This window comes from Trichosurus vulpecula, chromosome 4, assembly GCF_011100635.1.
Source record: "Trichosurus vulpecula isolate mTriVul1 chromosome 4, mTriVul1.pri, whole genome shotgun sequence".
Classification (NCBI taxonomy): Eukaryota; Metazoa; Chordata; class Mammalia; order Diprotodontia; family Phalangeridae; genus Trichosurus; species Trichosurus vulpecula.
Genome location: NC_050576.1, coordinates 130,372,299 through 130,392,946, shown reverse-complemented (window position 1 = coordinate 130,392,946; position 20,648 = coordinate 130,372,299). Strand labels below are relative to the sequence as shown.

The 20,648-nt window shown below is 36.0% G+C and overlaps 1 protein-coding gene across 1 annotated transcript in view; it reads left to right on the top strand.

Moving 5' to 3' along the window:
• The window catches only part of LBR (lamin B receptor), a 42,946-nt gene extending 22,595 nt beyond the window's left edge, over window positions 1-20,351 (top strand). Inside the window, exons 8-14 of the mRNA XM_036756400.1 lie at window positions 1,140-1,331; window positions 1,922-2,025; window positions 2,696-2,821; window positions 5,966-6,134; window positions 7,900-7,980; window positions 8,077-8,199; window positions 18,148-20,351. Coding sequence (XP_036612295.1) covers window positions 1,140-1,331; window positions 1,922-2,025; window positions 2,696-2,821; window positions 5,966-6,134; window positions 7,900-7,980; window positions 8,077-8,199; window positions 18,148-18,308 — 956 coding nt within the window. The 3' untranslated portion in view covers window positions 18,309-20,351. The remainder of the gene's footprint in view (window positions 1-1,139; window positions 1,332-1,921; window positions 2,026-2,695; window positions 2,822-5,965; window positions 6,135-7,899; window positions 7,981-8,076; window positions 8,200-18,147) is intronic.
• The last annotated feature ends 297 nt before the right edge of the window (window positions 20,352-20,648 follow it).

The following is a 20,648-nucleotide window of genomic DNA, read 5'->3' as shown; positions in this document are numbered from 1 at the left end:
TTTCATTTCTTTGCCTATTCAGTGAGTAAAATACCAATTTATAGGATTATATTAAGAATGAATGACTAAAGAATTCGGCAAACAATTCTGCTTATATTTAATTTTGAATAAATCCTTTATTTCTAACCTACACAGAAGTTAGGAAAGAGAATAGCTATGTTATACCTGTCACTTCATCAAGTACCATATGTAGTAAAGACTAGGCAAAGTACGATTAGAACTAAAAAGTCTACCCAGTTTTACCTAAACCCCATTTGAAAAAGGATCTAGATTTTGAAAATGGACACAGGAAGGATGATTCTTGACTGTGCTTTCACGGAAGCATTTTTTATAAAAGAAGTTACCATAAAATTCCATTAAAACATTAACCTCCCCTCTCCTCCCAGCTGATTTCACCTTAATTACGTATGGGCCATTATGCTGCGCTTTGGGAATAAAAATACAAAAGAGACACAATCCCTGTTCTTAAGGAACTTATATTCTAATGGAGGAGATAACACAAAAAGCTGTTAGATGGGGGAAGGGTGAAATCAGGGAGATGAAGAGCGGCCCTTTCCCGAAGCAATGGTTGTATTGACTAGATTGCTTTGCTTTTTCCAGAGCAAGAGGTGGGAAATGTGTCTGGTAGTACGGTAGGATGATGGTGTGGTCAGCTAGCTGGGGCTGGCTAGGTAGATAGTGTGAGGTCTTTGTCACAGTAAGCAAGATTCAAGGTATTCATATTTGTATTAATGGTTTTGGAAACTTGGCTTCTAGAACCTTAAAGAAATTTCAGTTATGTTTCTGATGAACTCAGTGATTTTGCTCTGAGAAGTAGCAACTCAGTCTAAAGATTAAATAATTATTTCAAATTTTGAAGGCTTTAAACATTTACCGATAATTGTATTAATTTGGTTCTTATTTGTCTTCCCCAAAGAGCAAATTACTCCCAGCTTTCCAACATAGTTGGTAGTGTTAATATTCTTACATGTTCTCAGATAAGTATCATCACATGGTTTTTGTACGCTCAGAAAGTCTTGACTAACTATATTTAGTGACTATATGGTAAAGACTAAAAGTTTTTAAAATCTTCAGTATTGTAACAGTTTGAATGATTTTTGTCTCATTTAATTAACTGCCTACTGTTTTTCTTTTTAAAGGATTCTATGCTTTTATTCTGACATCTGTAGTCATTGGAACATCTCTGTACTGGGGCATAGAGCTCTGTTATGTGTATGATCACTTCCTTCAGTTTGCAGTTGCAGCCACGGTTTTTTCTGTAGCCTTGAGTATTTATCTCTATGTCCGGTCCTTGAAAGCATCCAAAGATGAGCTATCTCCTGGAAAATCAGGTGAGCATGTTTTAAAATTTTTTTTTTAATTTGGCTTCATGTAGAATTTTGTGAACTCTGCTACTTGATGCAAGTAGTAATTTTCAAAACATTTAGGGGGTTGGGCTTTTTGAAATGCAAAGATGGGAAACAAATTTTAAGAAAGAATAGAAATACCCGCTCTTTAATTCTTTGTTATTTTTTCTCCTTCCTTTCTCCCAGCTTAGGTATTTAATGTCATTGCACCATTTTTAGTAACTTACTTATAGGGTCCTAGGATTTAGAGCAAGAAAGGTTTTCACACGTTATTTGATCTAATTCCTGCATGTTACAGATGAGGAAATAGAGGCTTAGAATGGCTAAATGACTTGTCTAGGGTTATACCAAGTGGAAGGTTGGAATTTGGAACCAGGTATTCAGATTCAAGGCATACTTTCTAATATACTAATTACATATTCTTGTCTAATAAGCATTGCAATTTATGAATAATTTTATTTCAAATCCTGACTCAGTGAATAGTTTAAAAAAATAATTTCAACTACACAGTGCTGAAAATTTAGTTTCATGATTGGGGCTGAAATAATTTTTGAAAAATACTTTTTCTTTTGCAGGAAATATTGTCTATGATTTCTTTATTGGCCGTGAATTAAATCCACGAATTGGGCATTTTGACCTCAAATATTTCTGTGAATTGCGTCCAGGATTGATTGGTTGGGTTAGTCCTTTCTTAAAATTAGTAACATAGATGATCAGGTTCTTGTATTAAGATTAAAAAAAAACCCAAGAAACAATAAACTAGAAAGCTGATGCTTTATTTTACTGTAATTGTAAATTTTTTCCTAAATTTAGTCATGGAAAATTAGATGATTGATGTTAACAGGTTACACATGGAAACTAGTAATTTAAGATGCTCTGCTCTTTGGGTGTGTGCATTTGTTTAAGTAGGAGATTTACAAATTTTCTTTCTTTGTGCTTTTTATTGCCCACATTTTCATTTAAATATGAAAGTCTTCCACAAAAGTTCTCCTATGATGCCTCATCATGGCATGGAGATTATGGTTTCCTGAGAGTTATGCCTATGGAAGCTAAGCTGTGCCAAGCAGATTGTAAAGGTTTGGGCATGAACTCTGCAGTGCACCATTTTGGTTATCTGAAGACCAGCCTATTAAAATTTGGGAAAGTCCACCATTGGGTTGGTCACAAGGTAATGTGGGAACAGCAGCTTTCAACAACTGTTGAACAAGTCAGAGGAGTTGTGATCTGCATGGTGCATGGAGGAACCATATATCAAGTTTCAGATACTTTAAGTGGGAGTGAGAGTAGAACTTTTTTACCCTTTTATCTTTATTCATTTATACTTTTTTCCCCTGCATTTCTTCTTTTAGGTTGTTATTAATTTAATAATGCTTTTGGCAGAGATGAAAGTCCAACAGCGTCAAACCCCATCTTTAGCAATGATATTGGTTAACAGTTTCCAGCTTTTATATGTGGTGGATGCTCTTTGGAATGAGGTAATTGTTCCCACTATGAGAGAATTTAAGAATATGTTAATGTTTCTGAATATAACACTAATATCATCTGTGGGATGTTTTTAAGGTCTGTTGATGTGGGCTTCTCTGATGTTTACTCTTGCTCTCCCAACCTACTGCTGCTGTTCATTCATTAACCCTATTTGCTGTCAGCATCAGTCTTCTAGGTGCCAGGAAGCCTTTCCATCCTAGATGGTCTGCTTTTATATATTTCTATGCAATCTCTGACTGCATACCCAAATATTTTAGTTTACTCTCTCATCATTTACACTCTGAAATTTCACTTAGATACCCTGTCTTACTATAGTGCTTTTAGGAGATACAGAAGAAATATTAGACATGATTCTTGCCTTCAAGTAATTTACAGTTAGGTAGGGCAGATTAAATTAACCAGAATGAAATAGCATGGCCTACTGGTAAGAAAGTGGCGTATAGCATCACTCTTTGCCCTGCTCTTCGCAGTGCTTCGATTTCATCCATCTTCCACATCTCTCCGGAAATAGTATTCATAATAATGCTTGGGCCTCATTTAGGAATTTTCATGTTAAGTGTGTATTGTTGATGTCCACTAATCTCTTCAATTGCTTTGCGGATGAATATGTGTAGAGAGTAAGTAGTCTCCCAAGAAACCATGGGAAAATTCTTACATGATCTTGTCTTTAAATAATGAATATTTAATTCTTCAATAGCTGAGATGAGCCTAGAAGCAGATAAAACAAGAACAAAAGCACAAGAATTAAATTTCTGGGGTTTTGAAAACCAATTTTTTTCTTATATCTAGTTCAGGGCTGTCCAACCTTGGGTTTTTATTGAAACAATAGACAATATATTTTGATTTGCCATTTTAGTGAGAGCTCTGTGGTAGCTCGGATTCATTTACTAAAGCATTTATGTAAATTTCTATGCTTGTAGGCGGGCCGCATAATTTGCACTGTGGGCCCGCATTTTGGACAGCCCTGATTGAGTTCTTCATCCTAACATTGTCCAAGGTGGAGTTCAGGGAATAGAGAGCTAGAAGTAGGAGATGGTAGGGTAAAGGCCTCTTGAAAGAGATACAGATAGTCATAATTTAGGCAGGAAAAGCTGGTCAGGCTGTATGGAAGGGATAGTGGGTTATGATAGTAACAATTAATTTGTTAATTTTTATCCTGGAGACTGGCACACAAAACAGCAGTTAACATTGTGATATATAACATGTAATTTGGAATGTAATTGAAAAGCTTCATAAAATCCTTTTGAAGTTCAGAGGAAAGGGATATTAGTGAAAGCTTGAGTTAGGAGAGGCTTTATAGATGCAGGGGGAAGATACACGATGTGACCAAAAGGCCTAAACAATGAAATATCCTGGCTAGAAGGGTTTCTGACACTTAAGATGATGCCAGTTAATGATGAATTTATGGACCTTTTTGTTTTGTTAAGAAAAGTCCCAGATTGCTTTGTGGTAGATGGTGAGACAGCAATGCAATAGAGAAAGCTCATAGGCAATCATGACTTACTATTTTTTCTGCTATTACCTAGAAGACTCTGAAATGGGGATAAAGAAGAAGACAGATTCTGCTGAAAGGTCCTAGCACTTCTTTACCTTTGTGGTGGAGCTGGTGTTAGGGCTCTTTTTCCCTTACTCTTCTTAGATCCCGGTGGTTGAAGTTCTCCATCACTGTTATTAACATAACTTCATACCACATTTGAGATCTTTCCCTGAGACCATGCTGGTCTAAGTCTTCCTTGGAGCTTCCAGGTGTTATCTTTGTGTAACTGCCACCACATAATGCTTCCACTTCTCCATCTCTTGAATCTTGTCCAGATGCTCTCCACCATGTTTCCCCTTTTGGTTTCCTAAATTTTTCAAATATATCTTCTTAACATACAGTCTCTCTCCTTTACCTATTCTTTTGTTATTGAATAAAGTTCATAGGATTGTGAGTCAAGAACTGGAGTGGACCTTAGCTGTTATCTATTCCAGCCCCCTCATTTTATAGATGGAGATAACTGAGGCCCAGGAAGGTGATGGCATACGTAAAGTCATTCAGCTTCAGAGTTAGGGCTTCCACCCAGGTCCACTGACTCCAGAGACATTGTTCTTTATACTTTCCCAGGTTTGGACTAGATGGAGGGAAGGGAATAAACATTAAATGTGCCTACTGTGTGCCAGGTGCTGTGCTAAGCACTTTACAGATACCTCATTTGATCCTCACAACAGCCTTGGTGGGTAGGTGCTATTATTATCACCTCTATTTTAGAGTTGAGAAAACAGAGGCAAATGAAGGTTAAGTGACTTGCTCAGGGTCACACAGCCATTAAGTGCCTGAGACTGGATTTAAACTCAGGTCTTCCAGATTCCAAGCCCAGTACTCTATTCACTGTGTCAGCAGCTGAGGGTTCTTAAATTCTATGATTCTGGTTAATGTGGAGGTAGGACAATTAGCTCCTATACTTGTGAACTGTCATCTCTTTGAGTGAGGAAGCTAGTTGGTGCAGTGGAGCACCGGCCTGGAGTCAGGAAGACCCCACTTTAAATTTGCTCTCAAATAACTCACCAGCAGTATGACCCTGGGCAAATCACTCATAGCACTATTTGCCTTGGTTTCCTCATCTGTAAACTAAGGATAAAAATAGTACCTACCTCCCAAAATTGTTGTGAGACTAAAATGAGATAATATTTATAATGCACTTAGCACAGTTTCTGGTACATAATAGTGCTTAACAAATGCTTATTTCCTGATGATCATATTGAGACATGAGAAGACGTGTATAAAACACTCTTGACTTGAAAGGCTGAATCTCTGGGTGAGGAGGGAGACAAGATTAAAAGATTGTTAAAAATAGGCTCTGCATAGTGATTTATGGGGCTCTCAGTTAAAGTTCATGGCTTTAGTGTAAGGATTTTGTGACATCTTTTTCGCCTCTTTTTTGGTTCTTGCCTGTTGCAGATAATTGAAGTCATATGACAGGTCACTATAATTTTTAAAATCCAATTGAATATGACTCCTTAACTGACAGAATTTACTCATAAGGTGACATAATTTACCTGATTACTGTCATTATATTAATTTTATTAGAGCTTGTCAGTCCTTTTCAGGGGTAAATTTTTGTTTAGTTATGTCTTTTTCCCTACTGTATTTTTAGGAGGCTTTGTTGACAACTATGGACATTATACATGATGGATTTGGGTTCATGTTAGCATTTGGAGATTTGGTGTGGGTGCCGTTTGTCTATAGTCTACAAGCCTTTTATTTAGTCAGTCATCCTAATGAAGTTTCTTGGCTTTTTGCATCCATTATTATTGCTTTAAAACGTAAGTCAATTTTACTTGTTCAGTGTTAATTATTATGTATAGAATTTATTGTGCCATAATATTTGTCTGTTCATAGCATCTGTCAATTACTGAAAATGCCCAATAGTTTAAGGCAGAAATGAATACCTGCCTTCAGGGAAGGTAGGTATTTCATATTTGGACCATTAGCTTTTTTGCAAGTGTTTTTGAGAAGTGTATTAATAACATTTCAGCTTTCAATAGCAAGTACTTTTTAAAACCTGCTATATGCAAACTGTAGGAGACACAGAGATGAATAAGGCAAGCTCTGCCCTCGGGTGTATAGTCTAGTAGGGAAGGTAAGACATGTGCATAAATGCCTTTAATACAAATTACAGGTTGTATTGAGGAATACTGTAAGTCCAAGGAAGAGATTACTTGGTGTAGAGGGGGAGAGGGATGATCAAAGAAGACTTATAGAAAGTTAGCATTTTAATTAGGCCTTGAAATATGGAATTCAGTAGTTGGGACTGGGGCTAAAGAGATATTCAGTAGAGAGACATCCTGACATAGTGGTTAGGGAGCTGAACTTAGAATTAGGAAGACCTGGGTTCATATCCTGCCTTCAAAGCTTGCTTCACTTCGTGACTATGGCAAGCTTTTTTAATATATCATTTTTAAGTTTTCAAAGCACTTTACAAATGCAGTATTTGAGCCTTACAGTCCTGAAGGTAGGGATTAACAATTTATTACTATTAGTCTTTATTTTACAGCTGAGAAAACTGAGACTCAGAGAGGATAAATTATTTGCCCATGATCACATAGTTATTAAGTGCTGAAAGTATATGAACCCCCATCTTAACTGATTCTAAGTCCAAAGTTCCAATTCTGTACCTTTGCCATACCTCTAATCTTCAGTTTCCTTACCTAAAAATGGGGTTCATAAATAATACCAACAACATAGGCCCCTTGTGAAGCTCCAGTGAGATAATACATGGAAGTTGGTTGCAAAGTGCACGTGTTTAGAGTCTATAAGGAAATATCCAGCCCTAGATTATCTACAGGTTGATTATTCAGGCAGACTAACGATGTTTTTACAACACTATATATGTACACTACTTAAATATTTGTTCCTAGTATTATCCCATTGATTTATTTATGAGAGGTAGAACTAGTAAAAATTCAAATTCAAATTCAGTACTTTGTATTTATATACATTCTGTTGTATTTTTAATGCCTCTTCTCAAAGGCCTTGGGGGTAGGGACAGTATCTTACTATTGTACTTCCTTTTGTTCAGAATGGCAAGCATTTAATAAATGTCAAATTGAGTTAGTTTGGCTCATTAGTGGGCTTCACTTACTTTTGTCAACCCTGCATAATTTTACCAAAAATAGAAGGGGAGGGAAATTATTTCAACTTCTTAAAAATATATTGAGTATTAATAATGTGAGAACAGCTAGCTTAAAATAACCTTTTATTATGAATTTATTCAAGCCTGAAGTTGAATCAGCATTAATAAATTCAATACATAATGGCTTTAAAACTAGCTGATCCTTGGAAGTGGGAGGGAAATCATATTTTGGTCTTACTAAAAACTCGATCAAATGATTGAGGCTATGTATTGGAATTTGGATACCATAATCTTCATTGTAGAATGGTATTCATTACAGTCCTTGTCTATCTTTGATTCCAAGGGTTTAAGTATTGACATAACTAAGGGAAGATGGCAACAGTAAATTTTTGAAAGCTTTTTGAGTTTGTTAAAAAGTTATTTAAATGAGAATTTTTTTTATTTTTAAATTTTAGTTTCAGGATATACAGTATTCCGTTGTGCAAACTCTCAGAAAAATGCATTTCGGAAAAACCCCAATGATCCTAATTTGGCACGTAAGTATTGATTAGATAAAATGATTATTTTTACATACCAAAATTACATGTGCTTATATGCTTGATATGAAATGTATAATATTTCTTTATACACAGATCTAAAAGTTATTCATACTTCAAGTGGAAAGAATCTTCTAGTGTCTGGTTGGTGGGGTTTTGTTCGACATCCCAACTACTTGGGTGATCTCATTATGGCTCTGTCTTGGTCTCTACCATGTGGTAAGACATTGATATTTAACTACTTGTAACATGAGTGTTAAATTTAGTGTTGTCCCGGCTTAATGAAAGATCTATAGATTCTATTCTTAAAGGTCATGTGAATTCGAATCCAGTGTGATTCTATTTCATTTTTGTTTATAAGTGTTGCAGGTATCTCAGACTGTTCCTGCTTTGCATTTAGGAAGAAACCAAATGTATTGATATCTTATCTAGCATACTTGAAGTGTTTTGGATGAGTGAAATTTCCATAACTGAAGCTTATTTACCCTTCAAAGTCCTGGAATATTTTTAGAAATTTCACTGTTTTTGGAGGGGTTGAAAAATTTTCTAAAATGTATTAAATATCTAACTTTGCTGGTTGACTTGGTCATCATTAAGAACTAGTTATACACGTTGTGGCAGTGACATACAGGGACTGTTGAAGCGTGTGCTTTCTTTTTGCCACTGTGACCCTCACTGCTTTCTGAACAAGTATCCCTTCTGATCTTAACGGACTTGCCAGGGAAACCACATAACCAAGTGTGTCTTAATTTTATCCATAACACTAAGTAGGCTCTGGCTTAAAGGCTTTGTGGTTGGAGGGTGGGGTGGGGAGATTCCTGAGCTCTAAATGTTGGAGGTGTTTGTTGGGTATATAGATTTTAATTGCAGTGTGCAATGTGGCTGCTCCCAAGTAACAGTTTCTAATCAGCTGCTGTTGGTATTAGTTCACTGACCAAATAAATCAGCTAGCACAAGGGTAGCTGTTTTTTGTGGAGAAAATTGTATATTGTGTTAGATTGTATTAGGAAAGTGGACGTTAAGGGAGTGCCTTTTAAAGCAACACTTTTTTTTAAATTTTAAATTTATTATTTATTTACTTTTAACATTTAAGTTTTTTAAAAAAAAAAACCTTTGAGTTCCTAATTCTATCTTTCCCTCTCAATCCTTCCCTACTCATTGTGAAGGCAAGAAATGTGATATCAGTTATATGTGTGAAATAATGTAAAACATTTCTATACTAGCAAAAAAAAAAGGAAGAAAAATAAAGTGAAAAAATTATGTTTCAGTGTGCCTTTAGACTTTGTCAGTTCTTTCTCTGGAGCTGCATAACATTTTCCATCCTAAGTCCTTTGGAATTGTCTTTGAACATTGGTGTTGTTCAGTTGTGTTCAACTCTTCGTGATCCATGGACTATAGCATGCCAATACTGTCCGTGTGGTTTTCTTGGCAAAGATACAGAAGTGGTTTGCCACTTCCTTCTCCATGGATTAAGGCAAACAGGCTAAGTGCCCAGGGTCACACAGCAGCCTAGGCTGAGGCCAGATTTGAACTCAGGTCTTTCCCTCTCCAAAGCTGGCACAGTTGATCATTGTATATTCTTCTGGCTCTGCTCACTTCACTTTTTGTTCACTTCATTTTGCATCACTAAATCTATTTCTTTCTAGGTGTTCTGAAATCATCCTGCTTATTATTTCTTAGAGCGTGATAGTATTCTATCACAATTATGTACCACAACTTGATTAGCCATTCCTCAATTGATGGACATCCGTATGATTCAGGGAGAGGTCTATTCACTGTTCTCCTTAATCTCTGCAAGTTCCTGACCCAGGTTTGAGTCTGGAGGCTTGAACATGGCTGAGAATTTTAATTACATAAATAGCCTTTTTTAATTTGCTCATTCTTCCAGGCTACTTCTTCACTTTGGACTTTGTTAGTAACAGTAAGGGAAGAAGACGGCCTGAACTCTCCCCCAAATCCCTGCAGATACCTTTAGAAATGACTAAACAAATTCTAGAGCAGTAGAACTCGCAAAAAGATAGAGTGAAACAAATTTCCAGCCCAAGACAACTTGGGAGGAAGGTCTGTTGCACCTGGGTGAGAGTGGCACGCAGGCCATACTAACACAGCCATGGCCACAGCAAACCAGGAATAGGCCTTGGGAGCCACTGAATTTGCAGTGGCAGCAGCTGTTTCTGGAACTCTCAGTCCACAGCTGGTAAGGAGGTTGATGGTCAGAAGGAGATTACAGAGGTCTTTTTGCTTGCACTGGGGCACACTCTGTTGCTTTGCTCATGCTTGGATCTGGGTTGCAGTCCTGGTTGGAAGTTCAAAAACTGGGAAAAGAAATGGAAGTATGCAAGGGAGAGAGTCAACAGCTTGGAAAAGGAAGGACAAAAATGTAGAAAGCAATTCCTTAAGAAATACAGTTGGCCAAATGGGAAAAAAATCCTCTGAAGAAAACAACTTCTTAAAAAGTAGAATTGGCCAGATAGAAAAGGAGGTACAAAAGCTAACTAAAGAAAACAATTCGTTAAAAGCTAGAATTGAGCAAGTGGAAGCTAATGACATTAGGAGAAATCAAGAATCAAACAAAATAAAAAAAATAAAAAACAAGGAGAAAATGTAAAATACCTTACTGGAAAAACAGCTGACCTGGAAAATAGATCCAGGAGAGATAATCTAAGAATAATTGGTCTACCTGAAAGCCATGATCAAAAAAAAAAAAAGAGCCTGGACAGCATCTTTCAAGAAACTATTAAGAAAAATGCCCTAGCATCCTAGAGGGTATAATAGTCATTGAAGGAATCCACCGATCACTTTCTGAAAGAGACCCCCCAAAAGAAAACTCCAAGGACTATCACAGCCAAATTCCAGAATTATCATATCAAGGAGAAAATATTGCAAGCAGCCATAAATTATCATGGAACCACAATCAGGATTACGCAGGACTTACCAGCTTCTGCATTAAGGCTTTGCAGGGCCTGGAATATGATATTCTGGAAGGCAAAGAAGCTTGGATTACAACTAAGAATCAACTATGGCAAAAAGTGTAATCTTTCGGGGAAAAGATGGATATTCAGTGATAGAGGGGATTCTCAATCATTATTGATTAAAAAAACCAGAACTGAACACAGAAAATTTGATCTTCAAATACAAGACTCAAGAGAAGCATAAAAAGAAATGGTGAGCAGGCAGACTTCAGAAAAATCTGGAAAGACTTGCATGAACTGATATGTGAAGTGAGCAGAACCAGGAAAACACTGTATACAGAAACAGCAACGTTATGCAATGACTGCTTTTGTTAGGCTTAGCTCTTCTGAGCAGTGCAGTGATCTATGACAGTTCCAAAAGACTCATGATAGAAAATGCTATCCACATCCAGAGAAAGAACCATGGAGTCTGAATGCAGATTGAAGCGTACTGTTTTCCCTTCTGTTGTTTTTTCTCTTGTGGTTTTTCCCCTTGTGTTCTGATTCTTCTTTCACAAAATGACTAATGTGGAAATATGTTTAATATGATCATACATATGTAGCCTGTATCAGATTGCATGCTGTCTTGGGGAGGGGGAGAAAATTTAGAACTCAAAATCTTACAAAAGTGAGTGTTGAAAACTAAAAATAGATAAATAAAAAGGTGAAATATACCGAGGCCAAAGTAACAGCAATATTGTAAGGTGATGAGCTGTGAAGGACTTATGATGAAAAACGCTGTCCATCCCCAAAGAACTGATGGTGTCTCAGTACACATTGAAGCATACTTTTTTCAACTTTTTTTCTTGTTTTTTTGGTCTGCGTTTTCTCTCACAACATAACTATTACGGATATGTTTTGCATGATTTACACATGTAACCTATATCGAATTGCTTGCTTTCTGAATGAGGGGGTTGGAGAAGGAGGGAGAGAATTTGGAACTCAAAGTTTTAAAAACGAATGTTAAAAATTGTTTTTACACATAACTGCAGAAAATAAGATAATAAATTTTTAAAAAGATTTAAAAAAAAAACAAATTAGAGTTATTCCCTTCCACATCATGGGAGTTAGGGGCTTGTGGCATTCCTGTGATCTGGAAAAGCGTCAAAATTTTTTGGTCCTCGCTTCATACCGGATAAATCTGAATTGTTATCGAATTCAAAGATAAAATATGTTAGTGCTATACAAATACTATAACATATTTTGTGCATTTCTGAATTTCTAAACTTTTTCTGTTTTGTCTGTGACTTCTGCAAATTCCCATTTAATTTCTTAATGCCAACTTCTGCAATGGGGAAAGTCACAATGTGGAAAGGATAAGTGTACTGTTATCAAAAATGAAAAAGGTGAATTTATAATCAGTGACTAAGAAATAAAAGCAATTATTAGGAGTTATTTTGCTCAGTTATTTGCCAGTAAAACTGTCAATCCAAATGAAATAGATGGAAATTTGCAAAAATATAAATTTCCCACATTAACAAAACTAGAAGTAGAATACTTAAACAACTGTATCTTAGAAAATGAGATTGAACAAGACATAATGAACTTTAAGAGAAACTCTCCCCCTCACAGATAGCTTTACAAGTGAATTTTACTAAACTTTTTTAAAACAAAACAGTTAATTCTAATAGTACATAAATTATTTAAACAATTAGGTAAAAAAGGTGTCCTACCAGATACTTTCTATGACATAAAGATGGACTTGATATGTAAACCATAATCAAAACAGAGAAAGGAAATTACAGTCCAATTTTCCTAATTGGATTTTCATGCAAAAAAATTTAAATAAAGTATTAGCAAGGAGATTACAGCAATATGTCACAAAGATCACACACTATAACCAGGCTGGATTTACAGCACGAATGCAGGGCTAGTTCAGTATTAAGGAAAACTAAAAGTGTAATCGACCCTATCAATAACAGAAGCAACAAAAATAATTTGATTTCTTTGATATAGAAAAAGCTTTTTACAAAATATAACACCTATTCCTGTTTAAAAAAAACATGAAACGAGGTTCGGAGGGGTGGAGCCAAGATGGCGGCTGGTAAGCAGGGACTAGCATGAGCTCCGTACCGAGTCCCTTCAAAAACCTATAAAAAATGGCTCTGAACCAATTCTAGAACGGCAGAACCCACAAAACAGCAGAGGGAAGCACGGCTCCAGCCCAGGACAGCCTGGATGGTCTCTGGGTGAGGTCTATCCCACACGGAGCTGGGAGCTGAGAATGGAGTGGAGCAGAGCCCAGCCTGAGCGGCATGGACCAATAAGACCAGCAACCAGGCAGAGAATGCCCTAGCGCCCTGAATCAGGGAGCTTCGGCAGTTACCAGACCTCTCAACCCACAAACACCAAAGACTGCTGAGAAGGTTAGTGGGAAAAGCTGCGGGAGTGGAAGAAGTTCGCGGTTCGGCTTCCAGCCCCGGGGGCAGCGGAGGTGGGGTAGCTACAGCTGTTGTTACTTCTGGCTCCAGGCCCACCTGGTGGGAGGAATTAAGTGGCAGATCAGAGCAGGAGCGCTCAGCCTGCTGAAGATCTAAGCCCAGTTTGGGTTGGGGGGTTCTTGGGGAAGGAGCAGTGCTGGTGGGGCAGAGCCGGCACCTCTACCCCAAAAGTGGAACATAGAACTCTGTAGTCTACAAGCAGTCATACCCCACTGAAAAACTCAAAGGTCAAGTTAGTTGGCTGGGAATATGGCCAGGCAGCGAAAACGCACCGAGATTCAGTCTCAGACTTTGGATTCTTTCTTTGCTGACAAAGAAGACCAAAACATACAGCCTAAAGAAGTCAATAAAGTGCAAGAGCCTACACCAAAAGCCTCCAAGAAAAACATGAACTGGTCCCAGGCCATGAAAGAGCTCAAAAAGGATTTGGAAAAGCAAGTTAGAGAAGTAGAGGAAAAATTGGGAAGAGAAATGAGAACGATGCGAGAAAACCATGAAAAACAAGTCAATGACTTGCTGAAGGAGACCCAAAAAAATACTGAAAAATACACTGAAGAAAACAACACCTTAAAAAACAGACTAACTCAAATGGCAAAAGAGCTCCAAAAAGCCAATGAGGAGAAGAATGCCTTGAAAGGCAGAATTAGCCAAATGGAAAAGGAGGTCCAAAAGACCACTGAAGAAAATACTACTTTAAAAATTAGATTGAAGCAAGTGGAAGCTAGTGACTTTATGAGAAATCAAGATATTATAAAACAGAGAACCAAAGGAACGAAAAAATGGAAGACAATGTGAAATATCTCATTGGAAAAACCACTGACCTGGAAAATAGATCCAGGAGAGATAATTTAAAAATTATTGGACTACCTGAAAGCCATGATCAAAAAAAGAGCCTACATATCATCTTTCAAGAAATTATCAAGGAGAACTGCCCTGATATTCTAGAGCCACAGGGCAAAATAGAAATTGAAAGAATCCATCGATCGCCTCCTCAAATAGATCCCGAAAAGAAATCTCCCAGGAATATTGTTGCCAAATTCCAGAGCTCCCAGATCAAGGAGAAAATGCTGCAAGCAGCCAGAAAGAAACAATTTGAGTATTGTGGAAACCCAATCAGAATAACCCAAGATCTGGCAGCCTCTACATTAAGAGATCGAAGGGCTTGGAATACGATATTCCGGAGGTCAATGGAGCTAGGATTAAAACCAAGAATTACCTACCCAGCAAAACTGAGTATCATGTTCCAAGGCAAAATATGGATTTTCAATAAAATAGAGGACTTTCAAGCTTTCTCAGTGAAAAGACCAGAACTGAATAGAAAATTTGACTTTCAAACACAAGAATCAAGAGAAGCATGAAAAGGTAATCAAGAAAAAGAACAAGAAAAAGAAGTTGCAAGGGACTTACTAAAGGTGAACTGTTTTGTTGACATTCCTACATGGAAAGATGACAAGTATGATTCACAAGACCTCAGTATTAGGGTAGCTGAAGGGAATATGGATACGTATATGTTTATGGTATATATATGGGTGAATGTGTATGTATGTATATATCTATGTGTGTGTGTGTGTGTGTGTGTATGTGTGAGTGTGTGTGTGTGTGTATATATATATATATGTGCATGTAGAGAGAGAGAGAGAGAGAGAGAGGACACAGGGTGAGTTGAAGATGAAGGGAAAATATCTAAAAGAAATAAAATCAAATTAAGGATGAGAGAGGAACATACTGAGAGAGGGAGATAAGGAGAGATAGAATGGGATGGATTATCTCCCATAAAGGTGGCAAGAGGAAACAGTTCTGTGGGAGGAGGGGAGAGGGCGGATGAGGGGGGAATGAGTGAACATTGCTCTCGTCAGATTTGGCCTAAGGAGGGAATACCATACATACCCAATTGGGAATCTTACCCCACAGGAAAAAAGAGGGAAGAAGATAAAAAAAAATGGGGATGATGGAGGGGAGGGCAGATGGGGGTGGAGGTAGTCAAAAACAAACACTTTGGAAAGGGGACAGGGTCAAGGGAGAAAATTCAATAAAGGGGGATGGGTTGGGAAGGAGCAAAATATAGTTAGTCTTTCACAATATGAGTATTGTGGAAGGGTTATACATAATGATACACATGTGGCCTATGTTGAATTGCTTGACTTCTTAGGGAGGGTGGGTGGGAAGAGAAGAGGGGAGAGAATTTGGAACTCAAAGTTTTAAAAACAGATGTTCAAAAACAAACAAAAATGTTTTTGCATGCAACTGGAAAATAAGATACACAGACAATGGGGTGTAGAAATTCATCTTGCCCTACAAGAAAGGAAGGGAAAAGGGGATGGGAGGGGAGTGGGGTGACAGAGGGGAGCGCTGACTGGGGAACAGGGCAGCCAGAATATAGGCCATCTTGGAGTGGGGGGGAGGGTAGAAATGGGGAGAAAATTTGTAATTCAAACTCTTGTGAAAATTAATGCTGAAAACTAAATATGTTAAATAAATAAAAAAAAAACATGAAACAACAATCCTAGAAAGCATAGGAATAAATAGAGCTTTCCTTAAAATGTACCTTTCCAAAACCCAAGTGCCAGTGTGATACTGTTACGGGGACAAGGTAGAAGCCTTTCCAGTAACTTTAGTCCATTATTACCATTTTATTCATTGTACTAGAAATGCTTGCTACAATAATAGGAAGAGGAGATGAAAGGGATAAATATGGGCAAAGATTAAACAAAGTCATCACTTTTTGCTGATGATATGATTTACTTAGAGAAGCCTAGAGATTTAACTAAAAGACTAATTGAAACAACTTCAGCAAAATTGCAGAATCTACAAGAAACTCACACAGATCATCTGCCTTTCTGTTTATTACTCACAAAATCCAGCTGGAAGAAAAATAAAAGACATGACATTTAAGATAAGTAACAGACAATTTCAAACACTTGTGAGTCTACCTGCCAAGACCCATATAGGGACTTTTTGAACAAAATTAGAAAACACTTGATACAAAGGCAGATTTGAATGAAGAAGTATTAATTGCTTCTGGGGAGGTTTAGTCAATATAATGAAAAGGGCAATACCACTCAATTTATTCCCTCTCATCCCAACATTTTGACTCTGCCCTCATTTAATTCTAACCTCCAAACCCTTCCCCCTACCAAAATTCTTTTGGAGTCCTTGGTAGGGGGGAAATTTAATTACAAGATTATAGGATTTGAATTGGAAGGGACACCGAAATTAAGTCAGTGCCATACAAAGGACCAGACCTAGGAAAAATAATAAAATTCATCTGGAGGAACAAAATGATCAAGATTACAAAGTCATAATTTTCGAAACAGTTTGGTGCTGGGCAAATAATAGAGATAAATCAGTGGAATAGATTTTGTTCATGATATATAGAAGCAAATGAGCACAGGAATGTAGTGTTTGATAAACTCAAAGATACCAGCTATTGGAGTAAAAACTCAATATTTGACAAAAACTGTTGGGAAAACTGGAAAGTAATCTGCCAGAAACTTGGTTGTAAACCAACATCTCACTCCATATATCAAGATAAGCCCCAAATGAGTACATGATTTAGACATAGTGATATTATAAGCAAATTACAGTAGCATGTAAGAAATTATTTGTCATATTTTTGGATAGGGAAAGAGTTCATGACCACATGAGATGGGAGAGTTTCACAGAAAGTTAAAGTGGACAGTTTTGATTACATGAAATTAATTTTTTTTTACACAAAACAAAAGCAGTGCAGCTAAAATTATAAGAGAGGCAGGAAATCTTTGCATCAAGCTTCTTTGATAAAGGTTTTGTTTCTAAGATATATCGTGAACTGAGCCAGATTACAATAGCCGTTCCCCAGACAACTAATGGGCAAAAGATTTGAATATAGTTTTCAGAGGAAGAAATCCAAGCGATCAATAGGCATGTAAAAAAGTGTTCTAAGTCACTAATTATTAAAGAAATTCAAAATAAAATAACTGAATTACCACCTCACACTCATGAGATAGGCTTAAATTGATAAAAATAGAAAATAACAAATGCTGGAGAGGCTTTGGAAAAACTTTTTTTAAGGCACTGTTGGTTTAGCTCTGAATTGGTACACCCATTATTCTTCAAAGCAGTTGGGAACTATGCCCAGAAAGCTATTAAACTGGGTATACCCTTTGATTCATTGATACCACTACTATTTCTTTACCCCAAAGAGATCAAAGAAAGAGGAAAAGGACTTATATGGACAAAAATATTTATAACTGCTCTTTCTGTGGTGGCAAAAAATTGGAAACTAAGGGGATACACATCAATTGAGGAATGGCTGAACAAGTTACGTTTTATAAATGTATTATGCTGTAAGAAATAAGGCAGGTAATTTTAGAGAAACTTAGGAAGACCTATATGAACTGATACAAAGTGAAATCAGGAGAACTATGTACATGGTAACATCAGTATTAGGACCCTCAGCTTTGAAAGATTTGAGAACTCTGATCAGCCGTGACCAACCACAATTCCAAACCACTTATGATAAAGTATGCTGTTTTCAGATGGAGAATTAATAGACTCATTATGGAATGAAACCTTTTTTCCCCTTTTTGGATATGGCTAACGTGGGAATTTGTTTTGCATGACTGTACATATTCATCATGGGCTTTGTTTTTCCTTCCATCTCAGTGGGTGGGGGAGGAAGAGATTTTGGAATTAAAAATAAAACAAAATTTAATTAAAAAAATAATTACATAAGAACTAATTATGAAGAATGTCTTTATATTTTTCATGTATATATACCATCTGTTTCTCCACAGGTTTTAATCATATCTTACCATATATCTATGTGATTTATTTCACCATCTTGCTTATTCACCGAGAAGCTCGTGATGAACACCAGTGTAAGAAGAAATATGGTTTGGCATGGGAAAAGTACTGTCAACGTGTGCCATATCGTATATTTCCTTACATTTACTAATAAGCTCTTTTGTTTTAGACTCTTAAATGCTTCTGCAGTTCTAGCTTCCTTGCAAACAAAACATACCTCTTATCTTCCCACTGGGTCTGTAGGTATTTTCTTTTTTGTTCGTTTTGTTTTCTAAAGAAATGTATAATAGAACAAATAGTGAGTCATAAAAATGTAAGAAATCAGTTTGTCAGGTTAGGTTTATTCACCATTTAGTCACTGAAATTAGCCAGGATTTTCACATAATTTGTTTTAATAAACTTAAGGGCAAATAAAATCAGAGTACAGATATTTGAATTAGCTTTTTATTGGAAATTTTCCTATTCTTAAGATATAAAAAGAGGAGAACAGTCTTATGGCAAATGCACCAAACAGAAATGGAATATTTGATTTCTGGACTAGGTTCCTAGCTTTTCAGATTTGCATTTCTGGTTTGATCAGTTGATTTCATTTCTAAAAAATAGAAATGATTGTGTTTGAGTTTCAGAGTGTGTTTAATAGCTAGTCACATTTTTGTTTCATCAATTAGGATAGGATTTTCATTAATTTCAATTTATGTTTATTATTTACTAGTTCCTTGAGTTAAAATTAAAACCTATTCTGTGTTCAGTGCTGGATACCAAGGTATGAGGAAGTAGTGATTTAGTAGCAGGCCCTACAGAAAAGAAAAAAAGTAATAGCTTGCTTAATTATAATTCTAAAATTACTTAAAAATGTAAATACATAGCTTACTTTATGTATAATATGGTGACTTCATGTTTTTTTCTGTACAGTATTTTGAATGTGAGGTGTGCAGTTGCTTGTTTAGGACCAGGAATAGCTTTTAACAAAAAATATTTTCAGTATTTTTTAATTATACTTTTATGAAAGTTTTATAAAGTATGTATTGATATGAAATTAAAGTTTTTTAAACAATCTGAGTTCATTTAAATATTGCATTGGAAAATGCTTTGAAAATATAGGGATTGTAATTGTAATCCAAAGTTTGTGAATTTGGCTTTGCTACCTCAATTATAGGTTCTCTGTTGCCTTTTATACTATTACAAATAAGTAAAAATAGCTTGGAGATATATATTTATATATTTTTGGAATAACATCACTATTTAAACATTTTTTATGCGAACCTGTGGTTGAAAACTTGCCATTTCGGACTAATGTTTTTGTATATTTTTGACTTTTGTAATTAAACACTGTGTTTGCTACTGTTTATTTTTGCAGTTTATACTGTCTTTTGTGTATCCAATAGCTACAAATTCTACTTCATTGCTGTGATTTTATTTTTAAAATTGTTATTTTTCTCCTTTGGAAGCCTCATCTGCATATGAATTGAGCATGTTCAAAATGTATTTCTTCTTTGATTTCATTAGAAGTGTGTTTTTATGAAGCATAAAATCTGCCTTAAAATCTAGTTAAGTTTATAGGGGTCCATTATTAGCTGTTAATGGTGAAATGGTAGCAAAGTCATCAAATGTGAAAGGGTTTCTGTTAAAATGAAATTTTTGTGTTAAAAGTTAAATAGTTCCCAGTGTCTTAAATATGTTGGGGTTTTTAATTTTACATTTTGTATATGAGCCATTTGGATTTGTAGTGTCTTGTACACTGCGATTTGAAGTATATGTAACATAGCTTATTTTATGATCATGATTTGTTTTTCCTCTAGCACATTGCAACCTGCAGCTTTTGAATATTTCTTTTGGGAAAAATTGTCAGATGTCACTTCAGAATGTTTGTATAGTCACTGATGTATGCAAGTAGTTTCTTTTTATTACAAATACTTTCCTTTCAGTATTAAAAATAGCATGGTCTATAATATAGACCATATAGTCTATATTATATTCATTAAATGAGCTTGGGGTGTTGGCAGGGAAAAATAGGCTATTTAATCTTCCTTGTGGTGAAAGCAAACAAACTAACTTTCCTACACAGTGACATGATTTCTGAGTGACATGAACTTTATCTTATCTTTCTTTTCTTTTCATTTTTGGACACAAATTTGTTAAGTACAAGTTTTTATAATAAAATTCAAGTTGAAATAAAATTCAAAGTAAAAATGTATTAATTTGATTACTTCTCATATATTTAGAATATATTTATTTAGGTAGAAGGGACCTTAAGAGATTATTTTATTCCATCCAGATAAAGAAACAAAACCAGAGAATCAAGTATAAATAATGATTTCTGTAAGTCATGAAATGCTTTGGAAAAGGAAGTGGCTCAAACTTGGTTCTACTTTGGACCCACTGTTGTACGTATCTTTTGGAACGTTATGTTTTCCTCAAGTCTGGGGTCTAAGGGTTTTTGTATTTTTCTTTGAACAGTGCACTGTGTACTAAGTGTACAGTATGCTTTTTT